Here is a 26,281-nt window from a genome sequence, read left to right as displayed (position 1 = left end):
GGAAACATAAGGGTCAGGCTGAGTCCAAACTAAAGGCCAGGCGGAAACGGCTCTGTCTTGCAGGCCCTGCGGAAAGATGTCAAGTCCCGCAGGGCCCTAGTCTCTTGTGACAGAGCCTTCCACCAAGTCGGGGCCAGTACTGAAAAGGCCCTGGCCCTAGTTGAGACCAATCTAACCACCTTGTGACCTGGGCCTCCAAAATGTTGTCATTTGTGGACCTTAAGGTCCTTTGTGGGGCATACGAGGAGAGGCGGTCCCATAGGTACGTGGGTCCTAGGCCTCATAGGGCTTTAAAAGTCAAAACCAGCACCTTAAACCTGACCATGTACTCCACCGGGAGCCAGTGCAGTTGGTAAAGGACTGGATGAATGTGATCCCGTGGCAAGGACCCCGTAAGGAGCCTCGCCGCGGCATTCTGCGCCCGCTTGAGTTTCTGGGTCAGCTTCAAGAGCAGCCCCGCGCACAGCGAGTTACAATAATCAAGCCTGGAGGTGACCGTCGCATGGATCACTGTGGCCAGATCAGGGCGAGAAAGGTAAGGGACCAACTCCTTAATATTAATCCTAATTAATATCCTTAATGGAGATGGAAAAATGCCACCTTTGCTGTGGCTGCAACCTGCGCTTCCATGGGAAGGGAGGCGTCGAAGGTTACACCCAAGCTCTTGACAGAAGGCGCTGGCACTAATTGAAGTTCACACCACACTTTAAACAAGGGAAGTAGTGCCTAGTGGTTGGAAAAGGCACAAGTGGGGACTAAGAGGCAGGGTTCAGATACCCACTATGGGGGGGGGGCAGGAATGTAGCTGACCAGGTGATCCCCAGCTGCCCAAAAGCAAGGAGCAAGGAAAGCTATGGTTTTCCCAGTAGTGATGTATGGAAGTGAGAGCTGGACCATAAAGAAGGCTGATCGCCAAAGAATTGTTGCTTTTGAATTATGGTGCTGGAGGAGACTCTTGAGAGTCCCATGGACTGTAAGATGATCAAACCTATCCATTCTGAAGGAAATCAGCCCTGAGTGCTCACTGGAAGGACACATCCTGAAGCTGAGGCTCCAATACTTTGGCCACCTCATGAGAAGAGAAGACTCCCTGGAAAAGACCCTGATGATGGGAAAGATGGAGGGCACAAGGAGAAGGGGACGACAGAGGACGAGATGGTTGGACATGTTCTCGAAGCTACCAGTATGAGTTTGACCAAGCTGTGGGAGGCAGTGGAAGACAGGAGTGCCTGACGTGCTCTGGTCCACGGGGTCATGAACAGTCGGACAGGACTAAACGACTAAACAACAACAGGAAAGGTCCAAGGCTCAGGGGCAGATCACACACTCTGCACACCCCAGGTCTCCTAGTTCACCTTTAGGCATCTCCAGGTGGGACTGGCAAAGACTTCTGCTAACCAGCGTGCAGGTGATATTGTGTTAGATGAACCAAGGGCCTGAGACTTGGTAGAAAGGAGCTTTCTGGGTTCCTGTGCTAGTCATGTCCAGGACAACCTTCTTTCCAACCAGCGCGGTTTAATTTCATCTGCACTTTCCATAATTCGGCCCTCAGGAAGGTGCCAGTCTTTCCAGGTTCCTGAGTTGAGTCTTGCTCTATACCTAAAAGACAGGACAGGAGGTGCAGTTAATCTGCCCGGCGCCTGATTCTTATTCATTTCTTTTACTTATTGCATTTATGCCCCCACCTTTCTTCTTCTTTTGTGTATAATTTTTATTAAATTTTCTGAGAATATTCATTTAAACAACCTTAAAAGGTCAGTGACTTCCCTTCTTCTCTTTCCATGGTTCATTTTGCATAACATAAATCCCTGCATATTTTACATAAACTAAACCGTTCAGGATTCCATTATTACAACCATCAAAACTTGTTCCTGCTGTTGAATTTATCTTAATGCTGCCAATGTTTTCAAGTGTACACAATTCCCCCCCCACACACATATATTCAATAAACATTTTCCATCTCCTTTAAACGTATGTTCTTCTTGTTCTCTTATTCTATATGTTAGGTCCACAAGCTGCGCATATTCCAACAGTTTAAGTTGCTAATCTTCTTGGGTTGGGACCTCGAACCCTCACCTTTCCTCTGAGGCACTCAAAGTAGTGTACCTACCTCTCTTCCCCCTCCCGCATTTCATCCTCACAAACAACTCTGTAGGGTAGGTTTAGGCTGAGAATGAGGGACTGGCCTGAGGTCACCCGGTGGTCTCTTAAGTGGAGTGGGAGGGGACAGATTGCTTGTACATCCATTTACCTGTACAGTAATACCTCGGGTTAAGTACTTAATTCGTTCCAGAGGTCTGTTCTTAACCTGAAGCAGCACTTTAGCTAATGGGGCCTCCCGCTGCTGCCGCGCCGCCGGAGCACGATTTCTGTTCTCATACTGAAGAAGAAGAGTTTGGATTTGATATCCCGCCTTTCACTCCCTTTAAGGAGTCTCCAAGCGGCTAACAATCTCCTTTCCCTTCCTCCCCCACAACAAACACTCTGTGAGGTGAGTGGGGCTGAGAGACTTCAAGGAAGTGTGACTGGCCCAAGGTCACCCAGCAGCTGCATGTGGAGGAGCGGAGACGCGAACCTGGTTCCCCAGGATTACGAGACTACCGCTCTTAACCACTACACCACACTGGCTCTCCAGTGAAGCAAAGTTCTTAACCCAAGGTACTATTTCTGGGTTAGCGGAGTCTTTAACCTGAAGCGTATGTAACCCGAGGTACTACTGTATACCTGAAGGAGCGTCTCCACCCTCATCATTCAACCCGGACACTGGGAAGCGAAGTTACAGTGAACCAGGCAGAGGGCCTTCTCGGTAGTGGTGCCCGCCCTGTGGAACGCCCTCCCACCAGGTGTCAAAGAAACTATTTGACGTTTAGAAGACATCTGAAGGCAGCCCTGTTTAGGGAAGTTTTTAATGACTGATGTTTTAATGTATTTTTAATCCCTTGTTGGAAGCTGCCCAGAGTGGCTGGGGAAACCCAGCCATATGGGTGGGGATTGATTGATTGATTTATGAATGAAGGAAGGAAGGAAGGAAGGAAGGGGAGGGAGAGAGACGAGAAACAACCTGCAGACTCACCTCTGCATTCTATGAGCTGTGCTCTGAGCTACTGCGGGCCTGATACAGGGCTGAGTCCGATAAAAAGGCCTCAGGTGAGCTAGATTTCCGGTGATGTCGGCTGCCCCGACCTGTAAAAAGATCCAAGAGAGCTTTTTAAAGCTCTGAGCTACACAGGGCGGAGCATCTCACCCCTTGCCCCTACCTTTCCTGGTGTCTTCAAATCAAACTAAGCAAGACGGGCCTATTCTAGCACTTTCCTTTCCTTTCGACATCCCCTCCACCCTTTCCACTAATTGTTATTCCCAGAATGGTCGATACACACCTGTCATGGAATTCTACTCAATATTGATCTGGAGCAGAACTCCAACGTATAGTTAGCAGAGTAAAAACTCAAACACGTTGCGGGATTCCCAAAACATAGAATCATAGAATCATAGAGTTGGAAGAGACCACAAGGGCCATCGAGTCCAACCCCCTGCCAAGCAGGAAACACCATCAGAGCACTCCTGACATATGGTTGTCAAGCCTCTGCTTAAAGACCTCCGAAGAAGGAGACTCCACCACACTCCTTGGCAGCAAATTCCACTGTCGAACAGCTCTTACTGTCAGGAAGTTCTTCCTAATGTATAGACCAGAGGCAATTGCATTTCATTCAGCAGAGCTGTACTGCTACTGAAGGCAAATGAGCACAATGGTCACAAATCTAATACATTCAGGATTAGCACTGTCCATAAGAAATCTGGTTGCAACAGACTTAACTTAATAAGACTAAACCTTAACAGTAAGCATGCTATATACAGAACACCACACCAGACGGAAGAGAGATCAAAAGAGAAAGTGAAACCCAGGCTCCTTCTGGCCTCACTATTATAGTCAGCAGGACCTTGAAAGAAAGAGATAAGAGAACCAGTTGAAGCCTTCTCTGGAGGAATAACCCAAACACCATGAGTCTTCTGCTTGTTTCTTTCACACAGAGAAGCTTCCAGAACCCTCTTGAATTAATTAAATAGGAAAGATATCTAGACATCAGATCAATACTTTCTCTACTAAGAAATGCAAGCTGCAAGCTGAAGATTCAAGGCCAAAAGAAGTCAAGAGGGAGAGGCCCCCATTGGAAAGCCATGCCAGATAGGTTGAGGTCACCCAGCCCAAAGGGGTCCACACTTCATAGAATCGTAGAACCGTAGAGTTGGAAGGGACCGCGAGGGTCATCTAGTCCAACCCCCTGCAATGCAGGAATCTTTTGTCCAACGTGCCTTCTCTCTAGTCCGGACCATTTCTGCAACTCACCTTTCATCCTCTGAGACCCCCTCTTGTCACTCCAGATGCTGTTGGTGAAGGAGTTGCGCAGTGTGTTGACAGCTGACCTGTACGGGAGGAAGATACAGTGGTACCTCGGGTTACATACGCTTCAGGTTACAGACTCCACTAACCCAGAAACAGTACCTCAGGTTAAGAACTTTGCTTCAGGATGAGAACAGAAATTGTGCTCCGACAGTGCAGGAGCAGCAGGAGGCCCCATTAGCTAAAGTGGTGCTTCAGGTTAAGAACAGTTCCAGGTTAAGAACGGACCTCCGGAACGAATTAAGTACTTAACCTGAGGTACCACTGTACAAGGACCTCTGTGTAGATTGCCTGCTGCTGAGATTGCAGGGCAGAAACATGACCCACCCCTTCATGGGTCTTCATTCCCCTTTGGTAGCTAGTACAGGAAATAAACTCTCCAGGCTGAACCCAGGCTCTTGATCACTGTGGTCACAAATGTCTAGCTCAGGGGTTTTTTGGGGTTTTTTTTAATTATTAGGTAATTCAACAAAACATATTATCTTAAACACATCCTTAATTTCCCCCCTCATTTCCCCCCCAGAAACAAACCCGACTTCCCTCAGTTCCAATCTTTGGTTTCTCAATAAATGCTATTCTCTGCATGTTACAGAATTGTATAAGTCCTTAATTTATCTAACTGATTATTATCAATAAAAAGTTTGTGAGTGTTTATTCGAGGCCTGCCAAGGAGTCCAATTCACTTTGTTGCATCTTTAGATACTTTGTAAAAGGTTCCCATTTAAAGTCACAGTTATCCTTGTCCCGTAGTTGATGTGTCATTTTTGCCAGCTCTGCATAGTCCATCCGTTTCTCTTGCCATAGTTCTTTAGTCGGGATTTCCTCATTCTTCCATCCTTCTGCTATTAAGACTCTCGCCGCTCTTGTCGCATACATGAAGATGTTTTTCAACTTCTTTGGCAGGTTAGCTCAGGGGTTCTTAACTTTGGGGGCCGTGGATAGGCTTCAGAGGGGCCATGAACCGGGTGCAAAAAACCCCCCAATCCCCCACATTTGATTTATTTCCTGTTTCTTTCTGTATCCTTGCGTGCATTTTTCTGTGACCCATGGCTTTCATCAGGTTCTCAAAGGAGTCTATGACCCAAAAAAGATTAAGAACCACTGATCTAGTTGATCCCTCAGACCCAGGCGACTTCTTTACATTTTCATACAGAAATCCAAGGTATGTATGTTGTAATGTGAAAACAGTAACATGCTTCTCTCTCTCTCTCTCTCTCTCTCTCTCTTAATCTGATGTATGTGTCTGGAAGAAAACTGAGCCTTTCATTTCCAGATATGTGTACACATTGATCCAAAATACAGGCAGATCTTTATGCCGGAATTTGGATCTGTGTGTATGAAAATGTAAAAGTAAGGAGCAGAGGTGGAACTTCCTGGTACAGGAAATTCAAGGCCTACAGAGTTGAAGAAGGTGCTGTTGATGTTGTTGTTGTTGAGTTTCTTAGTCGTGTCCGACTCTTCATGACCCCATGGACCAGAGCACGCCAGGCACTCCTGTCTTCCACTGCCTCCCACAGCTTGGTCAAACTCATGCTGGTAGCTTCAAGAACACTATCCAACCATCTTGTTCTCTGTCGTCCCCTTCCCCTTGTGCCCTCCATCTTTTCCCAACATCAGGGTCTTTTCCAGAGTCTTCTCTTCTCATGAGGTGGCCAAAATACTGGAGCCTCAGCTTCAGGATCTGTCCTTCCAGTGAGCACTCAGGGCTGATTTCCTTCAGAATGGATAGGTTTGATCTTCTTGCAGTCCATGGGACTCTCAAGAGTCTCCTCCACCACCATAATTCAAAAGCATCAATTCTTCAGTGATCAGCCTTCTTTATGGTCCAGCTCTCACTTCCATACATCACTACTGGGAAAACCATAGCTTTAACTATACAGACCTTTGTTGGCAAGGTGATGTTTCACAACACCAAAGTCCACAAAAGTGGAAGAGAGAGGGCTGTCCTTTCACCCCTCAAGCCACCTCATATGGGCACAAAATAGAAGGGCAGGACAGGCTGAAGCTGTAGAGAGTGTTTACGGTGGAATTTCTTGACAGGAATCCCCAAGATAATGTACTTACCAGATATTGTTCAGCTCTTCAGTCACAGGCTTATTATCTACAACTTCTAAGGCATCGCCTGCTGTTCTGCACTTCAGCTGGCCCAGGAACTAGGAAGACCAGGGAAGGATACAAGTAAGGAACAAAACTGGGAGAATGGCAGGCAGCAGCTATCTGCTGCTGTCCAGTAGGGGTGCTCCAAGGAGGCAAATCTTTAAAAAAGGTAGTATAAACACTGACAACAGGGAAACAGTGGCTTGTGAGCGCTCTAATTGGAGAACAGCCAATTGGAGAACAGGCTTTGAAGACGCTCAAACTCAGGAAGAAAGGGAGAAACATGCTAAGAGGAAGGCACGCTTGGCAAACCCTCACCATGATCAACTCCTGCCCAGTATGTCCCTACTGTGGAAGGACGTGTAGATCCAGAATTGGCCTCCACAGTCACTTACGGACTCACTCTTAGAACCGTGTTTGTGGAAGACAATCTTACTCAGCTCCAAGAGAAGCTCCAAGAAGGAATATGAATTTCTTAAACTTATTGCCACAAGATCCATGGCCTGGATGGCCACACATCAAACAGGACACAAGTGTTGTGTGATCTATACAACACACACTTCGTCCCCCATCAAAGGAGCCGGCGCTTTTCTGTTTTCCTATTCAGCTCCTATTCATCTGGGTCAGAGATCTCCATATTTGGGTCTCTAGGATCCTGAGAACCCCAGGTGGCCTCTTAGCCTCAGACACTATCTCACAGATGACCTATTGAAATTAATGATCTATGTCAAGCGAAGCCGTTAATTTCTTTGAGTCTGCCCCGAGCAAGTTAGTTGAACACAACCCATTAATCTACAGCTGAAGGCAATGGGGTGTTGCTTCCTTTGATACAGAACTGTGCAACAAACAACACCGGCTCCATGCAGAGGTCCCACAAACACACCCACCTCTTGATGCAGGAACTCTCAGAGAACTGAGCCAGGAGAAGCTACTCACTTTGGTGCACTTCAGCTGATTCGCCTGCATTTTCTTAATGCTGACCAAGTTCCTGGTGATATCAACCTCCTGGTCCTCTACAGTAAGAGTCCAAACACATTGAGTCAAGATTTCCCCCTCTGCATTTCAACCTTTCTGTTTCTTGCCCAGGAACTGTGCACACACGCCCTCCTTGTGCCAGCTAGACCTTGCAAAAGCCACTTCCACCCTAAGAAGGAGATGGGGTTGAGGGCTTCACGGCCCCACCACACACACGATTGGTGGGATTCCTGGCCATGTCACCCCCTTGGCCGGCCAATCAGCAGGTTCAGGGGGCGTGGCCTGCCCTATAAAGGCAGGATGTGGCCGGGAATCTCCCTCTTTGTCGCTCATCAGCTATTCCGGTTTCCCACCCTCCCGCCCTATAAGGTTTTTCATTCTTTGACTTTGCTATGGAGTTAGTTGGTCGCTGTTGAGGGGCCTGGTAGGATTGTTTTCCACTTTTCAAATTGGCACCAGCCACTTGGTTTTCACCTACCTCGTAGCAAATTGTCACAACTTTCTGGGATTGGTGGTTAGGCATTGGTATAGTTCTGTAGATGGAAGAGGGGAGGTAGTGCCATCACCTGCCCCACATATTGAAGAGTAGTCTGTTAAAGGATTCTAGGGGGCGTGTCCCTGTCCGAAGCCTAGGGAGGTGAGGGCCTAAGGCACGCCCCCTAATGGTGGCCCCAGGGGAGTTCCTAGTTGATGTGCATCAGCAGGACTCCCCCTACTGGTGGTTAACCCTTCCCGGACTTCAAGTGGACGGGCTGAAGTCGGATATAGTCAGTTAGAACCAATGCCTAAGCCAATACAGCTCATCACCTGTAACCAATAAAGTTGTGGCCCTTTTTAGCCCATTAACCTTCATAATTGTGTCATGTGTCATTACTTCCACCTAGAGGAGGAGGGGACTCGCCACGCAACAGCCACAGCTGAGACCCTCAGCTGGGAGTAGAGGCCTGAAGGTTTCTGGAGTTTGGTGCAGCAATGACCCCTTGCTTGCGCTCTACTAGATGCAAAGGGGTGGAGTGCGCTTAGCCCAGAGAGTCACCAATGTGCCCGCGAATCAGTGGCGTAGTGTGGGGGGTACAGGGGGGGCGGCTGCACCGGGTGCAACATTAGGGGGCGCAAATCCACGGCTAAGGGGGCGCAAATTCATGGGTTAAGGGGCGCAAATTACTTGCCTTGCCCCGGGTGCTGACAACCCACGCTACGCCACTGCCGCCAATGCCTCCTATGGTGTCTGCCAAAGGTCTCAGCAAATAACCCCTTCAAATTCAACGATGCACAAGAGGTTGCTTGCTCTCAGCTCCTGCTTGCATTAGCTTGGCCTCTCTGGCACCAAACTTTCCCCGTTAAACATGCCCACATTTCATTGGATTCTGGGATTGGACCCTCTTTCCGTTCATTCGGAACTGGGGAGAGGTGCAAAGAGGTGCAAATGATATACAATGAATTGAAAAAGATGTTCAAAATAACTTTTATTTTAAAAACAAAATAACCCAGAAGCTTTTATTTTGGTGATTATAGGGACAGAGCTACCTAAATTGTATAGAAATCTACATCAGCAAGAATGTTACTTGCCCCAAAATGGAAAGAAGTCCCAGCAAAGAAAGAATGGCTACAAAAACTTCTGGAATATGCAGAAATGGTGAAACTTACCAGAGGAATAAGAAATCAAGATAACAAACTTTTTATCAAGGAATGGAAATGGTTGATTTGCGTATTTACAGATAAATTGTAAACAGATAAAAACATTAGCAGGCTTATTGTAATAATCTGCAGTTTTATAAGAGTAGATATTTACAGTAGATAATTAAATGAGCAAGTTAAATGAATTTGCATATGCAGAAGGTATTAAAAAATAAATTTAAGGAACCGCAGAAAGAGGGGGAAGGAAGTCAAATTTTGAAATGATGAATTGATTGTAAAACTAATAAAATGTATAATTTTGAAAACAAAAAACAACAACCCCACAGCTCCTCTCCGAGAGTGAATGTGGGGATGGTGGTAGCAGTTGACATAGGTCTCCCCCCCCCCTTTGGTGGTGGGGCTACATCGTTTTGCATCCTTGTCTCTTTTCCTGCTTTCAGAGGTGGCAGCCATTTTGGGATGGGCTCCCCACAGCACTTCCTCAGAATTCCCAAAATTCCCACCTGCCAGACCCTGGTTTACCCCTTCTCTAGAAAGCAGAACAGCTATAGCAAGGGAGGGGAGGCAGGCCTGCCTGAATCGTGACACACATATACAAGAACCTAGTAGACAACATGGGATTTGTGTCATTCAAATCATGCCAGCACCAACATAGTTTTCCCCTTTGTTGAAGTCACTGGTGGTTTATAACAGAGATCCTCAGGAAATACAGTTCCAACCAAGAGGCAGATATAATTAACGAACTATGCTGAATTGGCAAATCTTACAGGAAGAATCAAACTTTAATAAAGAATGGGGGAGGTATATAAAGTATTTGAAAAACTATTGTAAATAGTTATCACTATCTGAAGAAGTGTGCATGCACGCGAAAGCTCATACCAATAACAAACGTAGTTGGTCTCTAAGGTGCTACTGGAAGGAATTATTTTATATTGTAAACAACGACATTTATTAGTAGGTTTGACAGAAAACTTGTATTAAAATTTGAAGTATGAATAATACTTTGAGTTGGTGAAGAGATGCAGAATGAAAATTAAAACATAAGGACCTATAAAAAAGGGAGGAGGGAGGTCAAAGGGAAAATGATGTTTGTATTTTGTTTATTTTTTGTTGTTATTGGTTGTAAAATTGAAAATGCAAAAATAATTTTAAAAAATAACAGCCTTCTCAGATCCAGGACTGAATTTCTTCTAACATGCTGTGGGGTACCCACATCTTAATGACCCCCCGACACCCCTTTTGTAGGGTGATTATGCTGCTACTGCAACCTACCTTAGGCCTACTAGCAAAGATTTGGGACACATCCAACTCCCACCCTCCTTGACCATTGGCTGGGGCTAAAGGGAGCTGGATCTCAAAATCTGCTGGGCCACAGGTTCCCCATCCTTGCCCTAGTGGATCCTGACTTGAAGGCGGAAGGGAGGCAGTGCCAAGAGTCTCAGTGTCTGGGGTCTCGACATTGGTCACAATTCTCCTAAGCAAACCTGAGATATGTAGAATTGGGGGGACGGGGAAACTCCTGCAAGCGGAACAATTAATTTTAAAACCACAATCCAAAGGTCAGCTGCTGATGTTACAAAATCAAACGGAAGACAGGCGAATGAGAGAGTTCACCGCTGAGGACGAGACAAGATTAAGCAAGAGTGTTAAATTAAAGGAAATCTTTCTAATTAACAGGAGCAGCTCAGCGATAGAACATGTCGCTTTGGGAGGCTGGGAGGAAGTCTCCTTCCTCCAAGATTTTTAAAGCAAAGGTTGCAAAAGGTCCAGAAAAAAGCTTTTAAGTCTATAAAATATTCAGTTGTAGGAGGGAGAGTTTGGCTGGCTAATGCCAACTGAATGGACACATGTGGACCTGGGAGATTTTAATTCTATTACCCTAGTTGAGTGGGAGGGCAAAGACCCTTCCCCTCTATATACCCTGAAGGTATAAACTAGGTGGCCCAGCAGACAGAGTTACGCTTGAGTCCAAAGCCATTCACATTTGCCACCCGCTCAGATTGTGGGAGGATAACGGAGGGTCTGCTGTAGAGGAAGATTCAGGATGGCTTGAGTTTGCAGAAGGGAGGGGAAGGAATGCTGGCTGGATTCAGGTAAAGAGCCCAACTAGCAGTCAGTAGCAGCAGGTTCTTCCACTAGTGCAAAGGGGCTTTCCTCATCTCTCCTCCTCTGTACCCCCCCATCTATATATATATCCATATGTTGTTGTTTAGTCGTTTAGTCGTGTCCGACTCTTTGTGACTCCATGGACCAGAGCATGCCAGGCACTCCTGCCTTCCACTGCCTCCCGCAGTTTGGTCAGACTCATGCTGGTAGCTTCGAGAACACTGTCCAACCATCTCGTCCTCTGTCGTCCCCTTCTCCCTGTGCCCTCCATCTTTCCCAACATCAGGGTCTTTTCCAGGGAGTCTCCTCTTCTCATGAGGTGGCCAAAGTATTGGAGCCTCAGCTTCACGATCTGTCCTTCCAGTGATAGATATCTATATAGATATCTATCTGTATCTATATAGATAGATATAGATATAGATATGTCAGGGAACTGCCATCGGCTCAGAAGCGACGAACAGAAGGGCAGTTGTGTTACAGGGAGCCTCCGAAAATCTTGCGAAGCAGTTCCTCTTCTGGGGAGGAGGAAAGCCCCACCTCTAGTGGGGAAGAGGTGCAAGAACCAGAGGATGCTTGTGGGAGCCTTAACACCGCTCCTGGGCAATGCGGACAGAAGGGAAACACGCCCTTGCCATCGCCCATCCTGTGCAGTAGCCTAAGACGCAAAGAGGGAAGGAGAAGGTTGGGGGTAACAAAACTCTTACGTTGGGGGAGGTCCAAAAAAATGACCACTCCCGGATTCTGCTAGCGATTGAGCCAGACATGAACTTTTGATGCTCTTCACTGTAAATAGTTTGCACCAAAATAAAGCCTGTAAAAGACAGGTTCGAGTCCTGACTGGTTACTCTCGAGCAACCACACCAACCATCTGACAATATAGATATAGATATAAAATTAAATTTTCTAATTTACATTTCAAAATACTCATTTAAACAACCTTAAATCAAATACTTCCCTTCTTCTCTTTCCGTGGTTCATTTTGCATACCCAACATCCCTGCATATTTTACATTCAGTAATCCATTGTTACATCCATCAAAACATATTTACACTGTTGAATTTATCTTAATGCTGCCAACGTTTTCAATTGTACACAATTTTCACCCATATATTCAGTAAACTTTTCCCAGTCTTTAAACGTATATTCTTCTTGTCTTCTTATTCTATATGTAAAATCTGCAAGCTGCACATATTCCATCAGTTTAAGTTGCCATTCTTCTTTAGTTGGGACCTCACTTGTTTTCCATTTTTGGGCTGGCAAAACACAGGGCGCAGTAGTGGCATACATTAATAGTCTTTTCTGACACCTGGGAATTTCCCTCCCCAACAGAGAGGACTCTGGGTTTTTTGGAAAGGTACTTTGAAATATTTTTTCCCAATTCATTATATATCATTTCCTAATACTCTTTTACCCTTCCTGTTCCCCCACTCCTCAAACTGGCTCTTGCATTGAGAGTGTTGGGTATAAGCAACCTTGCATGGCTTCAGCCAGCAGAGGGTAGGGTTCCAGGGGTCAGCAAACTTTTTCAGCAGGAAGCCGGTCCACTGTCCCTCAGACATTGTGGGGGGCCAGACTGTATTTTGAAAAAAAATATATGAACGAATTCCTATGCCCCACAAAAAACCCAGAGATGCATTTTAAATAAAAGGACACATTCTACTCATGTAAAAACACGCTGATTCCTGGACCATCTGCGGGCTGGATTGAGAAGGCAATTGGGCTGCATCCGGCCCCCAGGCCTAAGTTTGCCTACCCATGGTTGAGACTAACAGATAGTCAAGGCAAATACAGTGGTGCCTCGCTAGACGAAAAGAATTCGTTCCGCGATTCTCTTCGTCTAGCGGTTTTTTCGTCTTGCGAAGCAAGCCCATTGACAGCTTAGCGGATTAGCGCTACAGCTGTCAAGCGGCTTCCAGCGATCAGCTGTTAAGCGGCTTATCAGCGGAACAGCTGATAAGCGGCTTAGCGGCTTAAGAAAAGGGCGAAAAAAGCCCGCGGGGGGACGCAAGATTTTTTTCGTCTTGCGAAGCAACCCCATAGGGAAATTCATTTTGCGAAGCGCCTCCAAAACGGAAAACCCTTTCGTCTAGCGGGTTTTTCGTCTTGCGAGGCATTTGTCTTGCGGGGCACCACTGTACACTGTGTGCTGTCCCACTAAACACCAAAGCTACGCTCCTTCCTTCTGCAGGTTCTCTCTCTCTCTCTCTCTCTGCTGCACAAGGGAACCTGGAAAACCTCCTCTCACAATCCAGAATCCAAAGCCATCCTTGCAAATATTTATTTATTCGTTCATTAAATATAAAGCACAGTCAAACCTTGGTTGTTGAACGCAATCCATTCCAGAAGCCCGTTTGGCTTCCAAAACGTTCGACAACCGAGGCGTGGCTTCCAATTCGTTGCAGGAACTTCCTGCACTCAAGCAGAAGCCGCGTCAGACGTTCGGCTTCCAAAAAACGTTTGAAATCCAGAGTGTTTACGTCCGGGTTTTCGGCATTCAGGAGCCGAAACGTTCCAAAACAGAGCCTTTCGGCAACCGAGGTTTGACTGTAACAGGAAGTAAAGAACCCTTTTCCCCCTTTACGAATGAAACCCCTGCTTAATTTATTTTACCCTTTTTAGCAGTGCTAGTGATGTGTGAATGGGTTAGGTCCAGTTTCCAAACTTCTATTTCTCTGAGATACACACACACACACACACACACACACACAGTCATACCTCGGGTTACAGACACTTCAGGTTGTGTGTTTTCAGGTTATGGACGCGCTGAAACCCGGAAGTACTGGAACAGGTTACTTCTGGGTTTCGGCGCTCACGCATGCAAAGCACCAAATCGCGATCCACGCGTGCGCAGACGCGGCACTGCGGGTTGCGAACGTGCCTCCCTCACGGATCACGTTTGCAACCCGAGGGTCCACTATGTGTGTGTGTGTGTGTATTAAGCTAACCCATTTTATTTTTGAAACCTAGGAGGGAAGGAGGAGAGGGGGGATTTTTCCGCCTGACAAGCTGAAAGACTTTGATTGGTAGAATGACCAGAATGACCAGTAATTGCCAAATTCCTTCCAACATGGCTGGAGAGGCACCCACTGCATGTCGGAGAGGGGGAACGCTCCAGGTCCTGCAAAGGACACAAGGAATATGAGCGGAGCAGAGTCGGTGGAGGAAGATTGGAAGAAATTTAAAGACTATTTACAGAAACATTGCAAAATTAATGAATGTTAGAATGATGTTGGAATGAATTTATGTGATTTTAGCAGAAATGTTACAAAGATTTAGGAAAAAACAGACTGTTAATTGGTGAAAGGAGGGAAAGTAAAGTTATATTAATATCAAGATAAATTACAGGACAAAAATTTGAAAAGAGGGAAAGGATTTGCTGAAATGGATAATTGACCTAGAATACAAAAAAGGGAGGTGTGAGGAGGTCAGGTAAATAAGCTAATGAAAGATAAGTAATGGGAAGATTTGTTGTATTTTTCCTTGTTTTTTCTTTTTGCTTAATGGGTTTTAATTCTCTGCTCTTTCTTTTTTTTACTTTCCTTTTTTCTTTTTTGTATTTTATCTTTTTTTTGTTTAAAATGATGTTTATTGTTTTTTCTTTTTGTACCTCTAAAAAATTTAATAAATATATTATAAAAAAAACCAAAAGGAATATGAGCGGAGCAGCTACATACTCAGTTTCTGATGAATGCGCCGCAGTTCACTCTGCACAGCTTCCAGCTCCTCCCAAAGGAACTTCTTGCTGCAGGTTGAGGGAAGGTGGGTAGGGAGAGGGGGAGAAAAGAAAGAAGGGAGAACTTCAAAACACAGTAATGGAGACTCACTGAGAAAGTAAGAGAGCAACACACTCCAGTTTGGTCTGTTGAAGGTCTCCAACATGGTGCATGGCACTTGTTCTGGGACTACAACTCCCATCAGCTCTAGCCACTATGGGCATAGTCAAGAATTATGGGAGTTGTAGTCCAACATCTATTTTTTTTAATAATAATATTTTTTATTGAGTTTGTGAAATACAGAAAAAAGAATAAAGAACATATTATAAGAGTAAAGTAGAAAGGTTACAAATTTTCATGTTCTTTTTTCCAAGTCTACTGGACTTCCCCACATCCTCCCAACCCTGCATTCTCTGTGATACATAACATCAGCAATTTGTTAACTTGTTTCAATACTTATTGTATCCTTCATTTTATCATGTTACCCAATTTCAAATGTGTTATAACCCAAATCATGTATATTTTCATTTAAACACAATAAAGTTGTTTCATTATTCTATCTCAGACTTCTTGTGCCTTAATTTCCATTTCTTTAGTTTAACATTACTGAAGCTAGAATTTCCTAAAAGGTGCATTTTTTAACATTCATACAGCTTATGTAGTCCAACATCTAGAGTTGTAGTCCAACATCTAAAGCGTACCACCTTGGTTACATCTGGATTAAGATCATCCACCAAACTCCTTCCACTCCAACCTGACACTTAAGCCTGCTTAGATGTTTCAGTGGGTCTATGGAGACCCAGGTCAGCCAGGGGTGCCCTTGATCAAGTCTTCCTCCCAGTATTTATTTATTGAATTTATATACCGCCCTATACCCGGAGGTCTCAGGGTGGTTCATAGAAAAGATCACATTCTATAAAATCAAAATAAAAACAATAACCCAATAACACCCCCCCAAAAAAGCCACATTTTAAAAGGGTATAGGATGTCAATCTGGTCAGCCAAAGGCCTGGTTAAAAGGGAACAGTTTTGCCTGGTGCCTAAAGGTGTCTAATGAAGGCGCCAGGCGAACTTCCCTGGGGAGACCATTCCACAGATGGGGAGCCACTGCCCCGCTCTCATGCTGCCACCCTCCGGACCTCTCAAGGAGGAGGCACACAAAGGAGGGCCTCAGAAGTTGGTCTCAGGGTCCAGGTAGGTTCATATGGAAAGAGGCGATCCTTGAGGTACTGTGGTCCTGAGCCATTTAAGGCTTTATAGGTCAAAACCAGAACTTTGAATTGGGCACGGAAACTAATTGGCAGCCAGAGCAGTCGGGCCAGGATCGGATATGCATTGAATACTGCATTGAGGACTGTGAAGTATGACCTCGCACTCCACCCAACAGCCCCTTCCCTCTTCTCTCACCCCCTGTGTTTTCTCCCACCTCTCAAGGACCTCTTGCGACAGGTTCTCCATGGAGCTTTCCTTCTCAATCATGGATCCATGGAGTCCTTGGACCTCTCTGGTCATGACTTTCCATACATCCTGGATCCTTTTCTGGATGAGGCTATCAAACATCTCCCCATGAGGTGAGCGGGCAAAAAACTGCACCTCCTCTGGACAGAAAGAGACAAAGGAGTCGTTGGAGCAGAGCTTTCCAAGACCACCAAAGGAGAGGCAGGACAAAACGGCCTGCATTATTCTGAGGAGGCGGCAGGTATTCAGCACACCTTTGATCGACCTGCACAAGTGTGGGGTTTCGCATCAGGTGCAGAACTTAGCCTGCCAACATTCTTGGCTTTCGTTTTTTTAAATTATTGGGTTTCTTGTCCTTATGGCTGTGGGGAGAAGCTTGAAAATATATTGGTCTTGCTAGGAGAGCTGAGCAGGGTGGACTTCAGGAGGCTACAAAGTTCTTTGCAGAACGGAGGCGGAATAGAAGAATTTGGCCTTTCCGTGGTGCAGCATTCCAGGTTTTCCTTTTAACAGAGTAGGGTAATTACCGTATTTTTTGCTCTATAAGACTCACTTTTTCCCTCCTAAAAAGTAAGGGGAAATGTGTGTGTGTCTTATGGAGTGAATGCAGGCTGCGCAGCTATCCCAGAAGCCAGAACAGCAAGAGGGATTGCTGCTTTCGATGCACAGCGATCCCTCTTGCTGTTCTGGCTTCTGGGATTCAGAATATTTTTTTTCTTGTTTTCCTCCAAAAACTAGGTGTGTCTTACCAAAAAATATGGTAATTTACAAAATCAATATCAACTGGCTACGTAGAATTGTGAAGAATACCCAACTCGTTAGCACACACTGGAACACAGAGCATGACCTGCGATTAACATGGGGCGTTGTAATAAGTTACTTTCCTCCAATTGTTCAAAGTCTTAGTCGTGATAGACTTGGGATCCTAAGGAAAACTGCACTAGGAATTTATCCAGATGGAGTCACACTGAAATGAACGGATATTATGATCTAGTTCACTTCTGTGGTGTTTCTATAGAAGACCTGCAGAAATTTCATAGCCATCAGGACCAGACACATTAAGACACCAGGCTTCATGGGGAATTCTGAACACACGGAATCCCCAAAGGTGAGCATCATTCCTCCTTTGCACAGGTAAGTCATGCCCCCTTTGGAGCTATACTAAATACTGAGCAGACCACATTCTGCAAAGCCGTAAGCAGCACCAATGCATTTTAAAGCCATGCTCCAGATTGGCTGGTGCTCAGGAGTCTCCACAATCCTTACCTTCCAGCTCCTTGATCCGACCTTGTTGCTGGTTGCTCTCCTGCTCCAACAAGGTGATTGAGTGGCTCAGTGCCTGAAAAGCCTGGCAGGAAAACATGGCACAGACAGGGTTAATGCACACAGCCACTGCCTTTGTGTTTAGGGAAGCTTTTAATGTTTGATGTATCACAGTATTTTAATATTCTTTTGGAAGCCACCCAGAGTGGATGGGGAAACCCAGCCAGATGGGCGGGGTATAAATAAATTATTATTATTATTATTATTATTATTATTATTATTATTATTATTATTATTATTATTATTATTATTATAGTAGGGACGTGGGTGGTGCTGTGGGTTAAACCACAGAGCCTAGGACTTGCTTGGTCCCAGCTCCTGCCAACCTAGCAGTTCAAAAGCACTTCAAAGTGCAAGTAGATAAATAGGTACCACTCTGGCGGGAAGGTAAACGGCGTTTCCGCGTGCTGCTCTGGTTCGCCAGAAGCAGCTTAGTCATGCTGGCCACATGACCCGGAAGCTGTACGCCAGCTCCCTTGGCCAATAAAGCGAGATGAGCAGCGCAGCCCCAGAGTCGGTCACAAGTGGACCAAATGATCAGGGGTCCCTTTACCTTTAACTTTAGTAGTAGTAGTAATAGTAATATTTCATTTATACCCCACCCATCTGGGTTGCCCAAGCCATTCTGGGAAGCCTCCAAGACATGAAAACATAATAAAACAATCTGATCCAATATAAAAATCACAATAACTTTAAAATAAACAACTTATATCAAACAAAGCAACATTCAACAATCCATCAGTAATCTAACAGTAAGCAGTAAAATTAAACACCAGCAAATAATAATTAAACAGCAGTTCAACCACAATAAAGAATTACCAATCTATAATCAACAGAAGTAACAGCAGATCACAATGCATAAAATACCACAAAAACATACAAAACCATGTAAAAGGGTCAAACTGAGAAACAAAGAAGCACAATTTATAAAACTATTTTTTTTTTTTTTAAATATCCCTGAACTCTTTTCCCAGCTGCTGCTGCTGGTTCTCAAAGTCATAGTCTGGGAAAGGCTAGGTGGGGCAAGGCAGGTGGTAATGCCATTGCCTGATGAGGAACAGAAAGTCTCTCTCCTCTGTGTTAGGGTACCAGAGCGGGGGAGAGCAGAGGCTGCAGAGTGGAAAGCAGCACTGGATGACTGGCATGAAGACACAGTCCTCTTGTAGTCAAGGTCCCTGACTTCACCACAGGGCAGAAAGAAAGCTCTTGCCTTCATGCTCTGCTTGTGAGCTTCCTGGAGGTTATCTGGTAACAACTACTACTACTACCACTATCATCATATTTATATTCCACCCATCTGGCTGGGTTTCCCCAGCCACTCTGGGCGGCTTACAGCACATAAAAAATCGCAAAACATTAGACATTAAAAACTTCCCTAAACAGGGCTGCCTTCAGATGTATTCTAAAAGCCATCCTTGACATCTGATGGGAGGGTGTTCCACAGGGCGGACACCACTACCGAGAAGGCCCTCTGCCTGGTTCCCCGTAATCTCACTTATCACAGTGAGGGAACCACCAGAAGGCCCTCGGTGCTGGACCTCATGTCTGGGCAGAACGATGGGGATGGAGACGCTCCTTTAGGTATACTAGGCCGAGGCCATTTAGGGCTTTAAAGGTCAGCACCAACACTTTGAATTGTGCTCGGAAACGTACTGGGAGCCAATGTAGGTCTTTCAGGACCAGTGTTATATGGTCTTGGCAGCCACTCCCAGTCACCAGTCTAGCTGCCGCATTCTGGATCAGTTGTAGTTTCCGAGTCACCTTCAAAGGTAGCACCACGTAGAGAGCATTGCAGTAGTCCAAGTTGTTGGCCATGTTAGATACATTTCCGATATTAACTGTGCTGCAATAATGTGGGAAAGGTTCCAGGTTAAATTCTTCCAAGTCTCCAAGTAGGGCTGGGAATGTTCTTTGCTTGAAACCCTAGAGATTACCTACCTGTTGCTGTAGCCAATGCTAAGCTCTATGGACCAATTATCTGACTCCTTCCCTTTCTACTAAGCCAAAGCTTCCCAACTCCAATGGTTAAATGCCCAGTGCTTTCCCAAATGTACCTGGATCAGAAACGAGCATCTTCCACAGCCTTACCTCCGCCCAAGACCTTACCTTGGTTTGAGCATGCAGCTGAGCTTTGATAAGATCCACTTCGTTTTTCACCATCATCTGGGATTCTGGGACCATCACTGCAAGAGAAAGGCAGCAGCTATGCATAAGAAACACCAATGGTGGAATTCAACATCTGAAGCTCAGGCTGAAGATCAGAAAGCCCAATTCTCTCTTTTTTATATGAAATTATTTATTTGGTTTGGAATTTTACATATCCAACATCCAACATAAAAACAAGAATCCAAAGAATCTCCTGGACTTTCCTCCTCCCCTTTGTGGGTCCTATTGTTAAGCATTTTCAACCTGAATCTTTTATGATAATCCAGATATTTTACATCTCCATTGTAGCCGAAATTCACTACAAATGTTCACTACAAATTCACTACAAATTAAACTACAAATGTTATTTCAATCTTACTAACAATTTTAGCTGCTTACAGTGGTTTTTAAGATATATTATAAATTCCCCCCATTCCTTATTAAAAAATTTGTCTTCCTGATTTCTGATTCTTCTGGTCATTTTAGCCATTTTGGCATAATCCATCAACTTAATCTGCCAATCTTCTCTGTTAGGGACTTTATCTCCTTTATCTTCCATCGGAAGCCCGATTCTCATTGCAGCTGGAGCCTGGGACTGTAAACCAGAAAGTGTTGGACCAGCTCTGCTGTTTTCCCTGCTTCCTTCCAGATCACCTCCAAGCGGGAGAGACACTTGGCCTTTCCACATTTATCCCCATCACCAGTCAACTAAGTTTCTGCAAGGTCAGAAGGCAAAGAACATCACTTACCAGTTGGCTTCATAGTAGCTGTCTCAAGCTGGGTCTGGGCGTGCTGCACAAAAAGGAGCAAAATAATAATAATAATAATAATAATAATAATAATAATAATCACCACCTGCCTCATTCCTGTTGTGATGTGGGGTTTGTGATTTCAGCTCTCTTGACATAATATGCTGGAGACAGTTCTCTAGTAACACTTCTTTATTAAAGCAAACAAGACTGAGACTTGAGGAGGGGAGAGCTACATTTATAGGGACAGGGAACAAGCTAGAAAGGATACATTTTGGAGGGAACAATATCAGGCAATCACAGTCCTGCCTTTTGGAGGAAACCAATAAGACAGAGGATCCAAATACAGCAGCTTAAATGAACCAATAGTAGCTGTACCCTCTGGAACCAAAAGGCAGTTACTTTACCCTAATGCAATACAGACAATAATAATACAGATATAAAATCCTTTGACTCAATACACAACAATTCCTATAAGCTAACTCTTTTAACAATGGTCCACAAGAACTCCAGAGAACCTGGTGGAGACATGTGGGATGGAATCAGATAACCTGGCACCCAGGGTCTTTTCCTTGTCTTTATACTTCCCTGGGCGACCAGACAGGAGCCGATGACAGCATTCTGACAGTCAGGAACTGGGTTTCTCATGGGATGGGTGCCTAAATCTTATAGGTTGTACAAGCATAAGCTATCCTTTCTTGATGGAGCAAGCTTGTTTTCTCCTGCTTCGGAGGACAGGACCAATACTTTCAAGTTACAAAAAAGGAGATTCCCCCTAAACCTCAGGAAATGTTCAGCCGTGGAATGGACTCCTCTGTAAGTCAGAAGCAGTGCTAGAGGGCGCAATCCTGCTTCTCCCTGTCGCATAGAGGGATAACGACTGACCAGGCCATGGTTTACAGCAGGGTGGATTTGATTTAAATCAAATAGATTTAAATCATGATTCAAATCACTAGTCAGTAAAACTTGATTTAAATCAGTAAGACTTGATTTAAATGAAGCTCCGCCACTGAGCGCCCCCCCACCCCCCTGTCGCCACATGTCCAACATCTGTAATGTTGGCAGTACAGCTTGGTGGGTGCAAACCTGCCTCCCTCTCACACACATGTCAGGGATAACCAGAACAGGCTTGTCTGCCCACCCGCAATGCCAGGACTGCAACAAGAAAATTCAAGCTGGCAATTCAAGCCACCTTCAAGCCAGATACTCAAGAACCCGGGCTACAGTTGTGGCTTGTGGGTCACTTGTAGCTTTGGCAGGTTCTCTATTTAAGCAGTCCCTACCAAGGAGCCAGGATTGCCACTCCCAACCTTCATTTAGCAGAACACAAGCGCTTTCCGCCACCGTCTTGTAGCCCACCCACAACACTTACCATTGGCATCGTGCTGCCTGCCCGAGACAGGCACCAGCTAGGGGAGAGGTTTCGGCACATATCATTGTGGGAAACTGGCATCAACAATGGCTCCTGGGAGAGAAGGAGGAAGCGTTTACATTTGATTTGGAAGGGTCAGAAAAAGGACCAATAACCAGCAGAACACTGGGGCCTGAGCGGTGGGTCCCTATAGTGCCCCAGTCTCTTGGTTTCCAAGCCCCTGGACTGGAGGTGTGAAAACTTGCCACTAGGTGGTGCTGCAAGCTTCTATTCCCAGTGCCTACAACTGAACATCAGATGGACATGGATGGTGCTGTGGGTTAAACCACAGAACCTAGGACTTGCCAATCAGAAGGTCGGCGGTTCGAATCACTGCGACGGGGTGAGCTCCTGTTGCTCGGTCCCTGCTCCTGCCAACCTAGCAGTTCGAAAGCACGTCAAAGTGCAAGTAGATAAATAGGTACCGCTCTGGCGGGAAGGTAAACGACGTTTCCGTGCGCTGCTCTGGTTCGCCAGAAGCGGCTTAGTCATGCTGGCCACATGACCCGGAAGCTGTATGCCGGCTCCCTCGGCCAATAAAGCAAGAGGAGCGGCGCAACCCCAGAGTCGGTCACGACCGGACCTAATGATCAAGGGTCCCTTTACCTTACAACTGAATATCAACTTCAGCCAGTGCAAAGTCTGGAGAAGAGAATCTCCTGCACAGTTGCCTTAATATATGTACAAGTAGAAGGGCTTAAGAGAATTAGTTTCAATCATTTTAGAGAAAGGCTTATTCAGAGAAAGAAATATCCCATTAAGCTATTTGAGAGAGGCCTGACTGGGTGGAGGTCGTGTGCATGAAATTAAGTATAAATAGGCAGCTACGGCATTATTATTATTATTATTATTATTATTATTATTATTATTATTATTATTATTATTAAATTGTATAAGTTGTATATTTGCTTTCAATGTGCATTGTGATGTTTTATGCACTGAGTTGCTGTTATTTTTATCAATTACAGTTTAGAACAGTGTTTCCCGAAGGAAGCGGATCACCATTTGCTCTGATTTATCACTAAACAGGGACGCAGGTGGCGCTGTGGGTTAAAGCCTCAGCACCTAGGACTTGCCGATCAAAAGGTCAGCGGTTCGAATCCCTGCGGCGGGGTGCGCTCCCGCTGCTCGGTCCCAGCGCCTGCCAACCTAGCAGTTCGAAAGCACCTCCGGGTGCAAGTAGATAAATAGGGACCGCTTACCAGCGGGAAGGTAAACGGCGTTTCCATGTGCGGCTCTGGCTTGCCAGATGCAGCTTTGTCACGCTGGCCACGTGACCCGGAAGTGTCTCTGGACAGCGCTGGCCCCTGGCCTCTTAAGTGAGATGGGCGCACAACCCCAGAGTCTGTCAAGACTGGCCCATACAGGCAGGGGTACCTTTACCTTTACCTTTATCACTAAACAGCGGTTTCCCCCTCAAAAACATGAGTCAGGCAGAAAACTGCACAGGGTCCCTTCTTTCTAGGCACGGGAAACCTCAGAATCCGTGATCCGTGCCCGTCTTGGCTGATTAGGGAGTGTCCAGATGTTGTGCAGACCCCCCTGGTTGAAATTATCAATTTGTCCCTTGACACGGGGACTTTCCCAGGGGAATTGAAGGAAGCAGTGGTGTGTCCACTCTTAAAAAAAACTTCATTAGATCCCTTAGACCTATCCAATTACCGCCCAGTTTCAAATCTTCCATACCTGGGTAAGGTAATTGAGAGAGCGGTTGCTGAACAGCTTGGTAGGTTTCTGGAGGAAACATCGGCATTAGATCCATTTCAGTCCGGTTTCCGTCCTGGTTTTTGGGACGGAGACGGCTCTGGCTGCCCTAACAGATGATCTCCGTAAACAACTGGATCGAGGCGGGTCAGGACTGCTGATCGTTTTAGATTTGTCAGCAGCCTTTGACAGGGTCGATCATGATCTTCTGGACCACTGCCTTGCAGACGTAGGGATACAGGGCATAGCCCGTAACTGGTTGTGCTCTTTTATCTCTGGTCGGGGACAGAGGGTGGCATTAGGGAGGGAAATGTCGTTGCGCCACTCCTTGGTGTGTGGAGTGCCGCAGGGCGCAATTCTCTCCCCGATGCTTTTTAACATCTTTATGCGCCCCCTTGCCCAGATTATCCGGAGCTATGGGCTGGGCTGTCACCAATATGCTGATGACACTCAGCTCTATCTGCTGATGGATGGCCACACTGACTTGGCCCCGAACACACTGACCAGATGCTTGGAAGCTGTGGCTGGATGGTTTCGTGGGAGCCGATTGAAACTAAATCCTTCGAAGACAGAGGTCCTATGGCTAGGTCGGGATGGCATGGGGATGAGGGACCAACTCCCTTCTCTTGCGGGGCCCCAATTAGTGCCATTGCCTTCCGTTAAGAGTTTGGGTGTAATCCTTGATGCCTCCCTTTCCATGGAGGCGCAAGTTACAGCAACAGCCAAGGCGACATTTTTCCACCTTCGCCGCATCAAGCAGTTGGTCCCTTACCTTTCCCGCCCTGACCTGGCCACAGTGATCCATGCGACGGTCATCTCCAGGCTTGACTATTGTAATTCGCTCTATGCGGGGCTGCCCTTGAAGCTGTCCCAGAAACTCCAGCGGGTACAGAATGCTGCAGCGAGGCTCCTCACGGGGTCTCTGCCATGGGAGCATATTCACCCAGTGCTTTTCAAGCTGCACTGGCTCCCGGTGGAGTACAGGGTCAGATTTAAGGTGCTGCTTTTGACCTTTAAAGCCCTTCACGGACTAGGACCCTCGTACCTACGGGACCGCCTCTCCTGGTATGCCCCACGGAGAGCCTCAAGGTCCATAAATAATAGCACCCTAGTGGTCCCAGGCCCTAAAGAAGTTAGATTGGCTTCAACCAGAGCCAGGGCCTTTTCAACTCTGGCTCCGGCCTGGTGGAACACTCTGCCTCATGAGACCAGGGCCCTGCAGGATCTGATTTCTTTCCGCAGGGCCTGTAAGACAGAGTTGTTCCGCCTGGCCTTTGGCTTGGAGCCAATTTGATTCCCTCCCTCTCTCTCTCTCTTTTTTTCCCTCCTCTTTCTTTCTTTTCCTTCTCCTGCGATGGAGCTACATTTTAATATTTTAATGTTCCATTATTTTAATGTTGTATTTTATTTTTGTTTTTAAGTTGTAATCATTCATCTTGTTTTTATTATTGCTTGTAAGCCGCTCTGAGCCTGGCCTTGGCTGGGGAGGGCGGGGTATAAATAAAAAATTATTATTATTATTATTATTATTATTATTATTATTATTATTATTATTATAGAACAGGCAAGGAGGCAGCAGCTGCCTTGGTCAGGCGCCTCTTCCAACCAGAAACAGATTCCTTTTTTGGGGGGGGTGTATAATTTGTATTAAGTTTTTCTATTTTCTATTTTAGAATATTCATTTGAACAACCTTAAAATATCAATGACGTCCCTTCTCCTTCCACAGTTCAATTTGCACGCCATAGATCCCTGCATATTTTACATGAACTAAACCATTCAGTAATCCATTGTTACATCCATCAAAATTTATTTACACTGTTGAACTTATCTTAACGCTGCCAATGTTTTCAAACGTACACAATTATTTCCCATATATTCAATAAACGTTTCCCAATCTTCTTTACACGTATGTTCTTCTTGTCCTAAGTTAAGTCTGCCAGTTGCGCCTATTCCATCAGTTTAAGTTGCCATTCTTCTTTAGTTGGGACCTTGCTCATTTTTCATTTTGGGGCTAACAAAACACGGGCGCAGTAGTGGCATACATAAATAGCCTTTTTTTGGGAAACCTGGGAATTTTCATCTGAATTTTCCCTAACAAAAAGGACTCTGGGTTTTTTGTGTTTCTGTGTTGTTGTTGTTGTTGTTGTTTCCATCTGAATTATCCCTAACGAAAAGGGCTCTTTTTTGTGTGTTTGTGTTGTTGTGTGTGTTTTGGAAAGTACTTTCCCAAAAATATACTTTTCCAACCACCACCAGCTTCCATGGAGGAGAGCGCCCCTTGATCCGGATCGTGCGCCGCTTCTGGCCCCCCAGGTACCCTGCCCCCGGCGGATGCTATTCTTTCCCACCCCCACCTACGGGGATCATCTCCCCCTCTTTTACCGTCGTGGCCAACACCACCTCCTCTCTCGAGTCCATCGCGCGGCTCTGCCCCGAGCGCCCTCCACTTGCCCTGCCGGGCGCAGACAGGCGCTTCCGCAGCGCAGCCCCTGGGATCCCGCACGCCGCCTCCCGGCGTGTAACAAAGGGGCGTGGTCCCTCGTGGCCTCGCCTCCCTTCATG

The 26,281-nt window shown here is 45.8% G+C and overlaps 2 protein-coding genes across 3 annotated transcripts in view; both read right to left on the bottom strand.

Annotated features, from left to right (window-relative positions):
- Window positions 1–1,485, bottom strand: part of PLPPR2 (phospholipid phosphatase related 2) — a 48,603-nt gene extending 47,118 nt beyond the window's left edge. Inside the window, exon 1 of the mRNA XM_083719477.1 lies at window positions 1,356–1,485. The gene's annotated coding sequence lies outside the window, so the exon portion shown is untranslated. The remainder of the gene's footprint in view (window positions 1–1,355) is intronic.
- A 10-nt stretch (window positions 1,486–1,495) lies between these two features.
- On the bottom strand, window positions 1,496–26,247 carry CCDC159 (coiled-coil domain containing 159). 2 transcript variants are annotated; one of them, XM_083719697.1, is made up of 12 exons: window positions 26,102–26,247; window positions 21,976–22,068; window positions 20,604–20,646; window positions 19,816–19,892; window positions 17,653–17,734; window positions 16,355–16,526; window positions 14,890–14,957; window positions 7,433–7,509; window positions 6,464–6,552; window positions 4,346–4,422; window positions 3,074–3,183; window positions 1,496–1,599 (listed from the first exon to the last, which is right to left on the bottom strand). In XM_083719697.1, exons 1-11 carry the CDS (start codon window positions 26,135–26,137, stop codon window positions 3,083–3,085), a joined length of 915 nt encoding a protein of 304 aa, XP_083575823.1. In that variant the 5' UTR covers window positions 26,138–26,247; the 3' UTR covers window positions 1,496–1,599; window positions 3,074–3,082. The 2 variants fall into 2 exon arrangements, with proteins under 2 accessions (XP_083575823.1, XP_083575824.1); XM_083719698.1 differs by having other exon boundaries at window positions 26,120–26,216.
- Window positions 26,248–26,281: the final 34 nt, after the last annotated feature.

The sequence above is a fragment of the Podarcis gaigeae genome (genome assembly GCF_964106915.1).
Source record: "Podarcis gaigeae genome assembly, chromosome: 17".
In the NCBI taxonomy this organism is placed as follows: Eukaryota; Metazoa; Chordata; class Lepidosauria; order Squamata; family Lacertidae; genus Podarcis; species Podarcis gaigeae.
This window is presented reverse-complemented; position numbering and strand designations above follow the sequence as displayed.

Excerpts from the sequence above, each read along its gene's own strand:
- CCDC159 (XM_083719697.1), bottom strand. The coding sequence starts at position 26,137 with ATGGACTCGAGAGAGGAGGTGGTGTTGGCCACGACG. Across the intron at positions 20,647-21,975 it reads CAGGCAGCACGATGCCAATG|CACGCCCAGACCCAGCTTGA; the intron begins GTAAGTGTTGTG and ends CTTTTTGTGCAG. Across the intron at positions 3,184-4,345 it reads GGGGTCTCAGAGGATGAAAG|GTCGGGGCAGCCGACATCAC; the intron begins GTGAGTTGCAGA and ends ATCTTTTTACAG.